Source organism: Panicum virgatum, chromosome 1N, assembly GCF_016808335.1.
Source record: "Panicum virgatum strain AP13 chromosome 1N, P.virgatum_v5, whole genome shotgun sequence".
In the NCBI taxonomy this organism is placed as follows: Eukaryota; Viridiplantae; Streptophyta; class Magnoliopsida; order Poales; family Poaceae; genus Panicum; species Panicum virgatum.
Genome location: NC_053145.1, coordinates 65,043,266 through 65,059,374, shown reverse-complemented (window position 1 = coordinate 65,059,374; position 16,109 = coordinate 65,043,266). Strand labels below are relative to the sequence as shown.

The 16,109-nt window shown below is 47.7% G+C and overlaps 3 protein-coding genes across 3 annotated transcripts; 1 reads left to right on the top strand and 2 right to left on the bottom strand.

Annotated features, from left to right (window-relative positions):
* Positions 1 to 60: 60 nt before the first annotated feature.
* On the bottom strand, positions 61 to 1,340 carry LOC120657527. The gene is made up of 2 exons (XM_039935848.1): positions 956 to 1,340; positions 61 to 398 (listed from the first exon to the last, which is right to left on the bottom strand). Exons 1-2 carry the CDS (start codon positions 1,133 to 1,135, stop codon positions 213 to 215), a joined length of 366 nt encoding a protein of 121 aa, XP_039791782.1. The 5' UTR covers positions 1,136 to 1,340; the 3' UTR covers positions 61 to 212.
* Positions 1,341 to 1,388: 48 nt separating this feature from the next.
* On the bottom strand, positions 1,389 to 4,324 carry LOC120657524 (18S rRNA (guanine-N(7))-methyltransferase RID2-like). The gene is made up of 9 exons (XM_039935847.1): positions 4,105 to 4,324; positions 3,945 to 4,020; positions 3,642 to 3,725; positions 3,442 to 3,497; positions 2,920 to 2,976; positions 2,770 to 2,819; positions 2,533 to 2,685; positions 2,301 to 2,445; positions 1,389 to 1,802 (listed from the first exon to the last, which is right to left on the bottom strand). Exons 1-9 carry the CDS (start codon positions 4,198 to 4,200, stop codon positions 1,638 to 1,640), a joined length of 882 nt encoding a protein of 293 aa, XP_039791781.1. The 5' UTR covers positions 4,201 to 4,324; the 3' UTR covers positions 1,389 to 1,637.
* Positions 4,325 to 4,416: 92 nt separating this feature from the next.
* LOC120657528 (40S ribosomal protein S30-like) lies at positions 4,417 to 4,986 on the top strand. The gene is made up of 2 exons (XM_039935849.1): positions 4,417 to 4,520; positions 4,624 to 4,986. The coding sequence occupies exons 1-2, from the start codon at positions 4,517 to 4,519 to the stop codon at positions 4,806 to 4,808; spliced, it is 189 nt and encodes a 62-aa protein (XP_039791783.1). The 5' UTR covers positions 4,417 to 4,516; the 3' UTR covers positions 4,809 to 4,986.
* Positions 4,987 to 16,109: the final 11,123 nt, after the last annotated feature.

The following is a 16,109-nucleotide window of genomic DNA, read 5'->3' as shown; positions in this document are numbered from 1 at the left end:
GTGCAATGCGTTTTTTATTTCGTCTAGATTTAAGTCTCCATGCAGGTGTCGGAAAAAAAATTGGAATTTTGAACTTTGCAACTAAACAAAGAGCAGGTTTAGCCACAGCAAAGACCTAGAAAAAACCAGACTGGTAATTCATCTTACAAGATGCCGGAAATCTTAAAGAAGTTTTATTAAACTGTCTTAAGTTTCGACAAGGAGTCCTCGAATCAGTCGTCCGACGAGCTCGCCTTGAACAAAATCAAGACTGCAGCTACGACAGGCAGGGACACCATGAGCAGAGCTAGCACAATGTTTGGCCTTGTGATGTCAGGGAGCAGGATGCTTCCGTACTTTATGACCGCAGCGCCACCAACGGATCCAAGGCCCAATGTCCACAGGTAGCTCGAGTCATCCTGATTAACAATAATAACAAATGAGAGGAAAATAGACTTGATCAATTGCTTGGGAACCACAAAATGAAATACTCATTTCCAAGGGCAGCTAATGGGAAGAACTTGAGGGTCTCTGGGAATGGTTACTGCCTTACTGGAACTGGAGGTCTCGAGCAAAACATATTCAGTGATCTATCCTCACTAGAGATCGTAGTGCCAAAACAGAAAAAAGAAAAGATTGTTGCGCAATCGAATAGCAGCATGTGCTCACGAGATACAGTGATGAACACCATTTGGAAAAAGGGCTCCTCGATCCTGCAATACAGTTGGTCAGCTCAGGGCACGGACAGATGGGCGTGGAATGTGAGTGTGAATTGCCGCTGCGTTATCGTGACTTGACATCCACTGGCTTCAGCCCCGGCGGCAGCCAGGGGATGTCAAGCTTAGGATTGGGAGTTAGGAGGCATTCGGAATCGATTTGGGTAATGGAGGTACCCAGCTAGCTACACGTGAGAGCTCACGAGCCAGTCAAGAGTCAAGACAAGGCTAGAGAACCCGGCAGGGGAGGAGGCACCGACCTTGAGGACTCGCCCCGCGTCCGCGTCGGTTTCGGCGTCGGCGGGGTCGCGGCTGGAGAGGCGCGCGCGACCGCGGGCGGCGCCGCTCCTCGTGGCCGCGGGACCCGACGCGGTCACGCGTGGGCGATACCGGCAGCTCACGCGGAAGAGGCTGCTGCGTCGCGGCGCCGAGCTGGACATGCGACCGCCGGCTCGGGCCGGCGCAGCCGGAGTGGCCACGGCGACCGCGCGGGGACTGGCTCGGGAGTCGGGAGTGGCTGCCTCAACTACCAAAAGCCAAGGGAACGGGCTCGACGGAGCGTTACGTTATCCAGATTGGGCCCGCCGCCGCCACCATGCAAACCACCCTCACATTTCACTCCCCCAAACAACATGAGCACATGATGAAACGCGCTTCTTTTAGACAAAGGAATTCAGACCCGGCGACCTGGAGTACTTACTAATTCAGGCAAATAACCAACTATACTCACCTCAACAGATGTTCTACAAAAATGGCATAGTTTTCTCACAACATTGTCAAAACTGCAAGACGTCGGTACAGCTGTGAATAGCAATCACTACAGCGACCCGGCATCTATCTCACTCTTACAGAAATTTTTTGCTGATGCTAATGAACTACCAGTACAAAACTACTAATAAACAGCCAGCATAACAAGCACGGCTGGGTATAGGCACGACATAGTTAGAAGTAGGTCTTCCGCTTCCGCCCTGTGTACTTCGTGTCCGCCGGCACATCATGGCCTCTTCTTCTCATCTGCTCCTTTTTCTTCAAGAGCCAATCCTTGCCTTTCCCGTTCTTTTTCGTCTTCTGCCTCTTCTTAGACCTATTCCTTTCATATATGCCCACCTGCATCAAGAGAACAATTTCATCCAGTGCTGGCATATTACCCCCATAATACACGATAACACAGTAGAGAAATCATAAGATCATAAGATAAGAGCCTAAAAGAGAAAACAAGAACACTATGATATATCAGCTATGCCTATTTGCAGTATCTATAGCAATTTGGCAGCTAGGAATTACTATGTAAAACCAAAGAAGCAAGTTAGATCTTTTATGTTTTCAAAGGGTCTCCGAAGACTACATTTGAAGTTATCTATTCACGAGTGGCTATATGATTGTTTAATTCCAGTACCTGGTTCATAGGAAGCACTAACCAGTAACTCAATACTTCAATCTAAGACTCATTCATAAACATTGATATCTTACAATTATAGTAATTGAGGAGCCCAGAATAAACAAAACAAGATAAGCAATAAACAGAAAAAAATATATAACATCAAAACACTAAATAAATCCATGATTTATGTACAGAAATGAGTTCTGTGAAGTGTGTTAGCTTACTGTTTTGTCACCATCTTCTTCACTGCTCTCATCAGCATCATCGTCGCTGCACATCTCGCCATTTTCACCTTTACCCTTTGGAAGCGACGTATTAATCGAAGGTGGGCCACAAGTGAGGACAAGGTAGGACTTCTTTGCTTTTGAACTGTCATAAGAAACACATGCCCATAAGCAAAACCAAAATTTACAGGACAGTTGGCACACAATTGCTGTGAGGTGATTTAATCCTTACCTATGAGGCCAGTCAACAACCACTCCACCAGCAAAACCAGCACGCATGGCAAAAGTCACAATCATCTCACTCTGCTTCACGTTATCAGCATAAAATTGTAGAACAGCTCTTGCTCCCCTAGCTAGGCATCTATATAACGAGCCAAAGAAAGCCCTGCAAATTATACCACCATGTTGAGGTTAAAAATTGGTTGCAGGCAACCTAAGAAAAACAGGACAAAAAAACTTAAGTCCATACTTTAACCGCAGTCTTGGATCATGAGAGGATTTGTCAGCATTGCATAACCACTGCATACATAGGAAAACATTAGGAAAAGTTGTGAACTGAGGAATTAGGAACAAGATACTCATGATCAATGAGTTGAAGAACTTAAATGTTAAAGATTACCTGAACTGCTGAAATACTAATTGCACCATCAATAACTCCTGGTCGCAAGCCCAGTCCCTGGAACATGAATTGATACGAATATAACAAAAACATGAATTGATCCGAATATAACAAACCATAGTTTGACAATTGCAGACTGACTCTATTGAAGCAATTTTGAAGACATTAGCATAACTGTATTAAGAAAATACTAAGAAGCATGTTGAAATTTATTTTTCACGAAGTCCAGCTTGTGTGAGTTGGACAAGCCAACTCTAGAATTTTTTAGGTTCATGGATTCGATTCTCTTGTAACTATAAAAGTTTGGACTTTGAAGGTTCTTCTACGTTTACTGTGGAGGATCAACTATGAGAACTATCATGGTCAATTGTGCAATGTTGGTGCTACTATGGATGAATTAACTTATGACATATAACTTGATACAATACTCTGGTAAAGTCAATGCATTTCCCTCTAGGTTTATGACACACACATCTGGATCTAAAACTCATAAACCTGTCCCTGGCACAATGCTCCTCGTACCTGACCCATATCTGCAAGTAGTAGGTCACCTTCTGTTTCACGCTCCAAGGCAACATCTGTACAAAACATTTGATGTTATAAAAGGGGAAGCAGGTAACAAACCAAGATATCTACAAAGCTCCTCCTCCTGCAAAGTCCCATTTCCTTTTCCGATTGGTGCCAAACAAGCCTAAGAGAAAGAAACAAAGAGAGTTCCTCACCGAGCATCGACTTCGAAATATCATAGCCAATCCAGTGGTGGCCATGCTCCGTCAATGTCTCACCACTAAGTCCCGAACCGCATCCTAGCAATCAGAACACAAAAAGTCATCGCAAGCAAGCACTTATTCAAAATATAAATGCCTTTCATTTGCAAAAGCAGCGTAGTGTTGAGTGTTCCATCAAACGCGATCGCGAATTATGGATTCTCTCTCTAAAAAAAATCATCTCCCCCGTCAAAGCAGCAGACCGTGCAGTGTTCTATCGTAAGCCAGATACCATGAGCCTGAAGAGAAGAAGCTGACCTATGTCGAGAAGCAGCTTGGGGACGCCATCGTTGGGGAGAGCGAGCAGCTCCAGCGCCCTCTCCGAAATCCTCGACTGAAAGAAGGCACGATTCTCCGTCTCAGCACCGCGAAATCGGCAAAGCTCATATCAAACGGGGTAGGTGCTTCGCTCGCTCACCTGGATTTCGATGATACGGGAGGAGGTGGTGTACTTGCGGGCCTCCGATTCGTTGTAGAACACATCCGGCGGCGCCTGAAACTCCGGCCGAGGCATCCTCACTCCTCTCCGAGTTCCCCGCACCTCGGTTTCTCTCTTCGCAGGCACAAACGCCGCCGCCGAGGTGGGGGGTGGAGTGGTGTGCAGCTCGCGCCCGGCTATGCTTTGCTGCTCTCGTGGGCTCTCCAGTCTACACGGAGAAGGTTACTGGGCTCTTAGTGGGCCTAGTGCTCAAAACAACCAGCCCAATAAAGTGTCGCGTTATAAAGCCGTCTAGGGCAGCGTTTCGAGCAGACACCGCCGCCGCAACAGGCCGAGTTCCTCGTCGTCTCCTCCCAAATCGCCCTAGCATCAAAGCTCCGCCGCCGCCGCCATGGGTAATGATCTTCTCTTCTTCTTCCCTTTCACCACTTGTGCACATCCCCGTAGTTAATCGCCTTACTGAGTGAGTTCTGACGGGTTTCTGTGCTCCTGGCGCAGGTAAGGTTCACGGATCGCTGGCCCGCGCTGGGAAGGTGCGTGGGCAGACGCCGAAGGTGGCGAAGCAGGACAAGAAGAAGAAGCCCCGCGGCCGCGCCTACAAGCGCATGCAGTACAACCGCCGCTTCGTCACCGCCGTCGTCGGATTCGGCAAGAAGCGCGGCCCCAACTCCTCCGAGAAGTAGATCTAGCTAGGCCAGCCGCCTGATTCATACGCTTGTGTTCTTGGCACCTTCATCTTTTTTCCAGGTAGTTTTGTTCGAGTAATCAACGTTTTGGTAATGTACTGATGACAAGTTGAAGACCTAAGCTATGTTGCTGCAATCCTACCAAGTATGATATGCATCGTTTACTGCATGGCAATGAGTGTCTCTGATCAAGTTGTCTGCTGGGGATCGTTTTGGCTATATGGAATGTTGAAACATGCTGAGTGGCTCGTGCCCGTCTGAATTGGCACAGCGAAATTGCTTGTTAGGAATCCTACTGCCAGACTTGTCTGTTTAAGTTAATTCTTCTGGGCGCTGAAATTGGTCTCTGCGATAGTGACCCATAGGCTGAAGTTGCTTGTGATCTGTGATGGTGGTCGTTTTGCTCACCTAGAATGTTGAAACGTGTACGTGTCCAGCATTTGTGTTTATCTTTACCGTAACAGGATTTTTTGACTGTTGGTCTAGTTTGTTTTAGTTAAATTGGTAGCACTGTATCAGATCGTGCCAGTTTTTTTTTTTGACGGTCACCGGGGAGGAGAACTCCCCACCTGAATTCCATTATATTGATAATGGTGTTGGCCCCAGAATGGCCCACAATACAGAGTAAATTACAACACGAGTTTGACGACGACAACAGCAGCACTGACACAGACACAAAGACAACAACAACACAACACGATAACGAACACAGATCCCCTAAGTGAGAACACAAGTTGTAACCATCCCAAATCGTCAGAGAGCTATCACAATCGAGCAGCGTGCTTGCCTTCACCACAATGGTTGTTGCACCGCCACACCACCTCTCGTAGCCGTCCCGCTGCCACTCTCCACCTTCTAATAGGGAGAGCCGCCCAACAGGTCCTACTGTCACCCTCCACCTTCCAATAGGGAGGGCCGCCCAGCAGGATGGGGACTAAAAGTGGTGGGGGCGCGCCAACCGCTGTGAGCTGGAAAGCGCTGACCTTCCTTGAAGCTGACAAGAGCGCGGGGAGCACACGGCATATGATTTGGAGATGCTGCCAACAGGAAGCTCGGCGACGAAGCAGAGGCACCAAAGGTGATCCATCGATGAACCAGTAGGATGTAGAATAGCATGACCGACATGCTAGCTCATCGGAAAACTCCAAGACAATGCCTCCATGGAGGACACGACATTTGTTTGTCGTCATTGCCCGATTTAGTGCTAGCCTAAATCTGGGTTTTCACCGGGAGAATCCGCGATGCAGACAACCTTAGCAGTGCCTCCAAGAAGGGACATGGCGCCGGTAGGCGTCATCACTGGTCATAGCTTTCGCTTTGTTGTCCTGCATCAACGAACCGTTAGATAGCACACGACATCGAAAGGGGCTTAGATCGAGAACCTAACCATGGACGGCCGCCTGAGAGCAGTGCGGAGCAGCGCTGCTGAAAGCATCTAGGCCCCTAATTCGAGTTTTGGTAATTAATGACAACGGTTTGTGGATTAACCATTTCTTTTTGAGATAATGAGTATAGGTTGATCCACGGATGAAAGAGATTTGGTTGTGAACGTGTGGAGTTTTTGGAGATGATGAGCAAAGCTTGGGCTCAAGGCAAAGGTATAAAATAAGGCTTTTGCATTTTACCGGTCACACGGTGTTTAGCGGATGAAAAGTGACCGGATTTGATTGGATAGTTAGCCGTTCTATCAAGAGGGGTCATGTACTCATGCTTGACGTGTCCTTAGTGTCATTTTGCTCAAATTATCTAGTTGCATGCAAGAGGGCTAACGGCGTTTTGAAAAGATTTGAAAAAGACTAAGTTTGAGAGCTGACTAAGTAACGGCGGACAGTCCGCACCCGAGAGGCGGACACTCCGCGCCCGTTCCAGAGAGCTTGCAGAGGCTCTGGTGGGCTGGCGGACAGTCCGGCCCAGGTGGGCGGACGGTCCACCACTATATTTCAAAAATGTACCAGAGAGGGTGTCTCTTTGGTGGGCTTCAAAGTTGAACGGCGGACAGTCCTCCCATGGGGAGCGGACGGTCCGCCGGCTAATCTCAGTTTTGTACCAGAGAGGTTGTTTCTCTGGTTTGGGCTGAAAAGTGAACTGCGGACGGTCCGCCCTTGGGGCGCGGACGGTCCGCTGGCTAATTCAAATTTGTACCAGAGAGCATGTTTGTCTCTAGTGAGTCAGATCTCTTAACTACGGACGGTCCGCCCTTGGGGCGCGGACGGTCCGCCGGGGTTTAACGGCTAGTTCTGACACGCATTAAATGCACTCTGATTCACTGGTTTATAACGGCGGACGGTCCGGTTTTTGAACCGCGGACGGTCCGCGACTTCGCAAAAAAGAGTGTAACGGCAAGTTTTTGAAGGGATGTCTATATATACCCAATGCCCGGCCATTGGGTGTCCCTCTTGGCCATTTGGACTGCATTCTTGACACCATAGAGCTAAGACATCCCTCTCTCACACACACTTGCTTAGAGATTGCATTCTTGAGGGTGTGAAGGCTTCCTAGTGCATTGCATCAAGAGTTTGAGCTTTGTGGCACTAGGAAAACTTCAAGCAAGCGTCATCGACTTGTTACTCTTGGGAGTTGCCGCTCCCTAGACGGCTTGGAGAAGAAGATTTCATGGAGCTCCTCCAAGGAGATTGTTGAGGAGCCCCGATTTCGGTTGTGAGAGGTCTGGTGCTCACCTCACCGGAGTGGTGAAGAGCAATCCCAGTGGAATCGAGGTGTGGAGCGGTTCCTTGATTCAAGCCGGCTCAAGATCAAGAGGTTCTTGATAGAGGAGCGGTTGATTCTTGGAATCCACCTCAACGTGGATTAGGGGTGACCGGCAAGTCATCGACACCACGGGATAAATTCTTGTGTCAAGCTTGGTTACTTCTCTTGCTCACTTTAATTCTTGTTTTTACTTTGAGCAATTTACTTACTAGAGCTTGATTTGTATCTTGTCACCTTAGGTTGCAAACCCATCTAGAAATAGCAATAGCATGACATAGGGCTTTCTTTTGTTACTAATCAAATTTCTCTAGTGTTGTTGGCTTTAGATTTTAAACCGCCTATTCACCCCCCCTCTAGTCGGTGTTCTTGATCCTACAGCTGCCGCCTCCGTGGAGCACACAACGACGCTTGTTGGAGGTGTAGGGCGGCGGCAGGGCACCAAACCACCTATGACGCGATGCAGACCGGTCGTATGCCACAACGCGTGCGGCAGTGGCAGAGAAGGGCCTGCACCCCAGGCACTACCAGATCCGGGCGTCGAAGCCCCGGATCCGGCCGCAGGCGAGCCGAAACACCCGGGGGACGGCCGCGCTTGGTTCCTCAAAGGTGATGGAGGAGGGAGCAGTACCTAAAAGGATCTTGGTGATGCCTAGAGGGGGGTGAATAGGTGAACATGCAAAACTTGAAAAATTCTTCGCAGAAATTAGTCCTGTCGGAACTTCCGACCCACTGTAGGAAGTTCCAACCCCTATACTACGAAATGGACGAAATTCAAAACTAAATATGAAATTGCAAAAACTATATGAATCAAAAGTTCACCGTAAGTCGTAGAGCACCCTGCAAGAGATCTTGTGCACTAGAACAACTCAAGAGAGTAGATCGGGTCAAATTAAGTTCTAGGTCTACAAGAACAAGTAAGAACAAGCAAAGTAGATGACACAAAGAATTGTTCCCGAAGTTCACACCCACAAAGGATGCTACGTCTCCGTTGAGGAGCTCACAAAGAGCCGGGTTGCCCTATAACCCTTTTCCTCACCCAATCCACCACTTAGGAGGATTGGGTACTCACTAGCTCTTGTCCACAAAGGACTGGGTGATACAAACTTCCCGGGGCGCTCACACATGAGAGGGCGCACCGCGGGCGATGCCGAACCGTCTAGGAGCAAGCTCCAAGAGTAACAAACGCGAATTGCCGGATGGAGATGCTTCTAGTGCCTTGAGAAGAACGTGGCTGCTCACTCTAGTGAAGAAACTCAAGCTCACACTTGAATCTAGCTCTTGCCCAAGCCCTTGCTTGGATTCACTCAATGATTTAGCACTTCTAGGGTTTGGGAGAGTGTTTTGGAAGCTTGAGAGAGAGTGGAGTTCGAGCAAAGTCAGCAACAACAACTGAAAGGGGTGAGGGGGTATTTATAGGACCACCTCAAAAACTAGCCGTTGCTGAAGTTTTATGCACTTGTCGGAACTTCGGACCCAGGGTCGGAACTTCTAACCAGTTCAATTTCAAATGGCCAAGAGGGTTTTGTTGGAAACTACACATGACCTCCGAGAAGAGGGGTCGGAACTTCCGACCCAGTCAAAAGTGGCTGGCCGAGGACCTTTTGTTGGAGGGAAAGGGACACTTCTGATGGGGGTCGGAACTTCTGACCCCAACTAAGTTTTTCTGTTTCAGTGCCCGTTTGTGTAAAGTGTCGAGATATTGTTTGAAGGTTTCTTTTCTAGACACTATAGCATCTCCAGACTGTAGTTTCGCGTCTCTCTTAATAGTACGGTGCTTCCTATACTCAAATTCAAAAAAGAAATTAATGAAAACTCGTCAATGGAGCTCATGCACCGTTCCTCAAGCGAATTTAGCGTCGATACTTGCTCTTTTCAATTTCAATGATTTTAAATCATGCTCATAACTCAATAAACGCATTAGCTCCTTAATTGTGCGTGTCATTTTCATCAAAATCCACTTAGGGGGCCAAATGCACTTACAATCTCTCCCTTTTTGGTGATTGATGACAACACAATTAAGGCTCACAAGATATTCATATAAAATCATTGATTCAAAGCTATAGATGAGCTCCCCCTAAATTTGTGCATGAGTTCAAATATTTCAAGAATAGCCTCATATGCTATTTGCACAAATTTAAAGAGCTCACATCTATTTCCTTGAATTTAGTGGGGTGCAAAGTGTTACAATTAAGTCCGTGATGCATATGACATGATATCTCAAATCAACAAAGTGAAAAAGAACACTACACCATCACATAAGCATCACAAGCATAGATATCACAAGTCTAACCACACTAGCATAGCATAAATAAAGTCTTACAAACCGAAATTGTCACTTGGCACACCACATAGTCTCAAACATAACACAAATAAAGTCTTACACACATCCACAAGCCTAGATAGATAGAAGTTTTCACAAACAATACAAGACGATCGAAAAGCGATAAATAATAAGCATGAAGCGCATGACCCTAGTGAGCTCACTCCCCCTTTGGCATCAAGCACCAAAAAGGAGAGGCCCCGCCAAGGCCACTACTCGTCGTCATCTCCATCTCCATTGTTGTCGTCGGTGGGGGTGTCGGCAGCTGGCACGTCCTCCTCGTCCTCGCCGTCAGAGCCCATTCAGCCTCCAAAGTCCTCATCATCGAAAGGCAGAGGGTCTCCATACATGGAAGAGAAGTCTCCCATCTCACCCCAAGGGTTGTAGAAGACCGCCGGAGGAGGGAACTCAATGGGAGCCCGAACTGAAGAGTGCTCCATGTCATTTTTGGCCATGAGGGCCTTCTGCTTTGTCTCAATCTTCAGGAGTTGCTGATCCACGTGCTGCCTATGAGGACGAATCTCCTCGGCGTTGTGCTTTCCAATGTTGAAGCAAGCAAAAAGTCCACGAGATATGAAGTTAAGCATTCCCTTCTTTTTGCCTAGGCCATGGGAGGGACCCCGGGAAGGACCACGTGAACTAGAAGGACCGGCCTCTGATGGATCAATAGAAGAGCCTGGTGCCTGAGAGCTGGACTGACCCCTAGTGCGTTGAGGGCGAGAATGAGTGCCAATCTTCAAGAGTCGGTCCACGGTCCCCTTGTTCGGCCTGTAGACGAGGTGGTTCTGATATGCCAAGATGTTGATGCCTGTCACTTCCTTGATCATGTGAAAGATGTATGGTGCATAGTGACAGCCCCTCTTGGGCGAGATGGAAGTGCCAATGATCTCTTCCCATAGAAAATCAAACATGCTAAACTCAGAAGAACCAGGAGTCATCTTGGCTAACATGTTCCTTGACATATTAGAGATTCTGTCCGAGTTTCCTGCCTTGGGAGAAAGAGTGTACCGGAGAATCAGGTTTATGAACTTGTAATATGGAATGAGTCCAGAAGTCTCCCCATACTTCACATCTCCATATGCCTCGTCGTACATGTAGTGCATCTCCGCATCATCAATGACATTCTCATCATGAATCTTGGGTCTCTCAAGATCAGCATCAGGAAACCCAAGCATATCAGCAAACTGGTGATAAGTGACAGATAACTTCTCACCCTGAAGCATCCAATGGAATTTCTTCCCTGGGCGATCAACATAAAGCGTGGCATAGAACTGAGCCAATACCTCCTCATTCCAGTGACGGTTGAAGGACATGATGCTTTGCATATGCATGTTCTGACATGTGTCCACTGCTTGAGTGACCACCTGGACATCCAGCTCATTCAGGTGACCCCAGTCCATAGACTTCATCTCGGTGGAAGGATGGGTCTTGGTCATGATGAAGGTCTCATACCAGTCAGCGTGAAACCACATCCAAAACCTGAAGTCTCCCTGCTGCTCCTTCTCATACCTACTGTACCTTTGAAACCTCAGCTCTTCAAACTTGTGTTTGCCCTTCATGTAGTTGACAGTCCTATGACCATTGTACTGGGCTCCAGTTCTGTTCACCGGCTTTGACATCCTTATGATACGGCGCTCAAGATAGCTCAAATCATTCTCATCCCCTTGAGCACCGGGCAAAGAAGCATGCTTCATCCTTGGCCTGGCTTGAGCATCTGGATTTGGCCTACCACAGCCCTGTGCCCTCTTTGGCACCATGGTAGCCACGGCCTTCCTCTTTGGTTGGACCCTTGGAGGTGGAGAAGCATCACGAGTCTCCTCAGAGTCGGAGGAAACGGGTGACTCGATCTCAGGAGTGGAAGCCCGGCCCATGCCCTTTTTGTCACGAGCCATCTGAGAAAATATAGTGCATAAGTGAATATCTAAGATGGATCGAGGGTTTGAACAAAAAGATACCAAAGGATATGAAGCTGGACAGAAATTTCAGGCGCCTGTCGGAACTTCCAACCTGGGGTCCGAACTTCCGACAGGGCCTGGTTCAAGAACCCTAGAATGTGAATCGAGTAGATGTTCTTCAAATGAAACTAAGCTTTAAGAGGTTTGTTCTACCAGATACTAGGAACTAAATCCTAAAAGGAATCCCTCTAACTCCTTAAACATTGATAGATCGGGCAACGAGAAGATTTGAATGCATACCGGTTCGATTTTGTCGGTGTCCCGACCTGGGGGCCTGGATCCCAACTAGTAATGCTACGTGTTTCCTCGTCCCAGATGATGATGCAAGAGGCAATCACAGTAACGCACGGTTTATCCTGGTTCCGGCCGCGGGGCCGTACGTCCAGCAAAGAGTGTGCGAGGGCACTGTATTATCTCGCACCCGGAGTGCTTGTAGTAGGGGGTACAAGCAAGGCGAGAGAGGGAGGGAAGCTCCCAAGTCTCTGCTAGGAGTGGAGTCGGCTTGGGATGAATGCTCAGCGGTACTGAGAGTTCTCTTGGAAAAGAGAAAACCAGAGAAGAGAGTTCAGCCAGTCTAAAGGAAGCCTAACTCCTCCTTTTATAGTCACAAGGAGGGGCGGTGCACATGAGTGGGGGCATGGAAGTCATCGTTTTCCCCTGAATCGCGGGGGTACAGTGGTCGGACACTGTAGGAAGTACACTGTGGGAAGGCGGCGCGTGTCGCTGTCGTCCTGGATATCGTCCTTAGTCATATACGGCGCAGTGGCATTCGGTGGGCCCTGCAGATTAGGGTCCTGCATGCACCAGCGGCAGTGGTAGCGGGGCGCGCGGCGGCCCCGGACCCCCTGGTCGGAGCGCGGGTGTGCACACTAGAAGGCCCGGGGGACACATGGAAGTCCCGGACCCCTTCCCCAGTGGGAGGCCAGTCTGGATGATCGGCGTCGGCAGAACAGTAACGGGAGCAGTGCTGAGCCTATCTTGTCCCGCGTTGCAGGTCCCAAGGTGCCGCTACAACATCCGGGATGGCGGAATGGTGACCGGAGTCAGCGGATGGGACGCCGGTCACATCCACTGTGGAAATGGCGGCCTGACGCCGCCCGCCCATGGTGCCGTGGCGGAGTGGCTGGCCTTTAATGCCTTCGTACGGCGGGCGGTTGGGCGGCGGGGCCGTTTGTCCCTTGTGCCGAGAGACGGCCTCGCGCGAGGTGGAGATGAGTTACCCGCTCGAGGGTAGATCCGCTACCCTTGAGCGAGGCGGAAGTGTGTTGCGCGGTCGAGGGTCCCGAGGGGCCCTCGAGCGAGGCGGAAAATGAGTCACCCGCTCGAGGGTAGATTCGCTACCCTCGAGCGAGGCGGAGATTGTCCGGCGGGTTCAAGGGGGATGCAAATGGGCTGCATGCTGGGCTCCTTTGAGTCCTTTCCTTTCTTCCAGATGGGAAGCAGGCCGTGGGCCTTCGTGGGCCCAGTTGCCTTAACAGGCATTTTGTGTTTTAAAGCGATCTTATCACCCCAATTAGGGTGTCCCTAATTGTGGCACCCGACAGATTTCTCGCGCGGATCGGAGGAGCGAAGGACGGGATCGGAGACTCCGATGGATGGAGAATCCAAAGAACCTCCAAGCTTCAAATTCCCACGGTTGGAGCTCGAGATCGCCGCAATGGGGAAGGGAAAAAGGAGTGGGCGGCGGTGTGGAGTAGTGTTTAGGGTTTGAGGCAACGGTTCACAGGATATATATAGAATCGTGCTTTGTCGGAAGTTCCGATGGTCTCTTTGAATCTGTTGAGATGTTTGCTTGTATAAATTGAGGGGGGAGGGGGTTATCTTTCGAGCGTGGAGAAATTTCCAGCAAATCTCAAGTTGATGGTGAGATTTTGATACATACTCCATCGGCTCGTGGCATGACGGCCCGCCATGAGCCCAGCATCGGAGCGTCCCATGCCCCAACGGCCCACCATGAGCCGATCACATCGCCGCGGGCCATACCCATGTATGGCGCAGCTGCAACTCGCTTGTAGCTAGGGATGAAAACGGTCGGAAACGATCGGCGAAAGACTCCACCATTTTCACTTTCACATTTTTTTCATCGGAAACGAAAGCAGTATAGTATTTTCGGAGAAAAAAAACGACACCGGTATTCCGGTAATTTCGAAAACAGAAATATACGGTCGAGAACACATCGGTAACGGCTGAAACCCATCAAAACGATATTTAAAAACGATAAACATATCAAACAATAGAGCATAACATTGACTATATGACTTGACACATTTCATATGCAAGTAGTGAAGATTCGATTAAGATATTCATCCGAATATCGAACCAATCCGTGATAACTGACACATAGTAGCACGCACGATAGTATGGTACAAAGTTACACACAGCATAAATGACATAGTCATATATGGTCATTAACCAAATTCAAATAGAGACTTAAACATAGACTAGCATGCCATTAAAAATAGTGCTAGTGCAGGGCCGCGGGCTGACTATGCCTACAGCTGAATCTCCGCGAGCTATTGGGCCGGGAAAAGCATGTGTTGGACTGGGCTTCAAATATGGTAATATCGGCGGTCGAAAACGGTCGGTAGAGACTGAAATCGTTTTCGCTTTCAGTTTTGGATAAAAATATGATTTTTGTTTCCGTATTTTCGGTAGTCATTTTTATTTTTGTTTACACTAGAATCTCAGTAAAATCTCGAAAACGGTTTTCGATAATAAAAAATTTTTGTTTTCGTTTTCAATCCTACTTGTAACCCAGTACGCAGGATTGAAACGGGAGTTGATTCCATTCATAGGATAGCAATAGCATTGCCCGTTGCTCGAGTATCCCAAGCTGGCATAAAAAAAATTATCCCAAAGCTATTTCTCTGACACATGTAGATTTTTCCACAGTACTGTAGCAGTGCGCCACAGTATCGCGTGGCCTATCAGAGAATTTCTTCGAAACCAAGGTTTTGTTTAGATCACTCCGCATTTTAATTTTTTTGGTTTTTAGAAGAGAATCTTCAACATTTGAAATATTAAATGTAGACTAATCACAAAACTAATTACAGATTTCGTCTGTAAATTATGAGACGAATCTAATCAGCCTAATTAATTCATCATTAGAGCATATTTATTATAACATTACTGTAGCAATTTTAGTGTCTAATCACATCTTAATTAGGCTCATTAAATTCGTCTCGCGATTTACAATCTATTTGTGTAATGTGATTTATTTTTAAACTATATTTAATATATTGTACAAGCAATTTATAAAAATTTTACATTTGGAAGGCTCAAGAGAAATCAGAAGTGTGCACAAAAAAATAGAGGCGGCGGTCAGACGGGTGCTCCCCCGGCAGCACGCAGGGCACCATCTGGGCCTGTTTGGTTTCCTATCACACATATCGCACACGATTCTCGAGAAAAGAATCTCATATGCATGGAGTACTAAACGAAATTTATTTACAAAAAATTTTCACGGTGGGTGTAACTTTTCACGATGAATCTAATGACAGTAATTAATTGATGATTGGCTACATTGATGCTACAGTAACCATCCTTTAATCGTGCGGTTAAAGACCTCATTAGGTTCGTCTCGCGAAGTAGCACAGAGTCGTGAAGTTAGTTTTGTAAATTATTTTTATTTAGTATTCCTAATTATTGGTCAAAATTTTTGTGATACTTGTGCTACTTGAAATCAAACAGGGCCCTGATCCGTGCATCCCCGCCCATCGGAGAGAATCGCGGCCCTCCGCCCGCCGCAGGCTGTGTTTAGTTACCTTCAACTCCTTCAAACTTTCCATCACATCGAAATCACATCGAAATATTAAATATAACAAATGATCCATGCATAGAGAAATAAATATAGGTAAATAAAAAAACTAATTGTATAGTTTTGATGTACGTTGCGAGACGAATCTTTTGAATCTAGTTAGCCTATAGTAGAATAATATTTACCGCATATAAAAAAATATTACAGTGTTTTTCGCAAACATTTGTCGCATATTTTTTACAACTAAACACAGCCGGCCCGTGGCCTCGCGTCTTCCCGAGGCCTGACAGCGTTGTGCCACCGCATCCGCACGGGCCCGCCTCCCCCGGCGCCAGCACGAGGAGATTCGTGCCAGACCGCTGGGAAACTCGGCTGCCGCACGCCTCCGAGGACGCCCAGAGGAGTGTGCTGTGTGCGCCAAGAAACCTCGGATTGGGATCAACATATTCCCATGCTCAGATGTATAGCGCACTTCTATACTACAGCTCACCGTGTTTAGTTTTAAAAAAAATTGTACAGTACCTATCACATCAAATTTTTGGACACATGCATGAAGT

Excerpts from the sequence above, each read along its gene's own strand:
- LOC120657527 (XM_039935848.1), bottom strand. The coding sequence starts at position 1,135 with ATGTCCAGCTCGGCGCCGCGACGCAGCAGCCTCTTCCGCGTGAGCTGC. Across the intron at positions 399-955 it reads ACGCGGGGCGAGTCCTCAAG|GATGACTCGAGCTACCTGTG; the intron begins GTCGGTGCCTCC and ends ATTGTTAATCAG.
- LOC120657524 (XM_039935847.1), bottom strand. The coding sequence starts at position 4,200 with ATGCCTCGGCCGGAGTTTCAGGCGCCGCCGGATGTGTTCTACAACGAA. Across the intron at positions 3,726-3,944 it reads CAAGCTGCTTCTCGACATAG|GATGCGGTTCGGGACTTAGT; the intron begins GTCAGCTTCTTC and ends TCTGATTGCTAG. Across the intron at positions 3,498-3,641 it reads TATTTCGAAGTCGATGCTCG|ATGTTGCCTTGGAGCGTGAA; the intron begins GTGAGGAACTCT and ends TGTTTTGTACAG.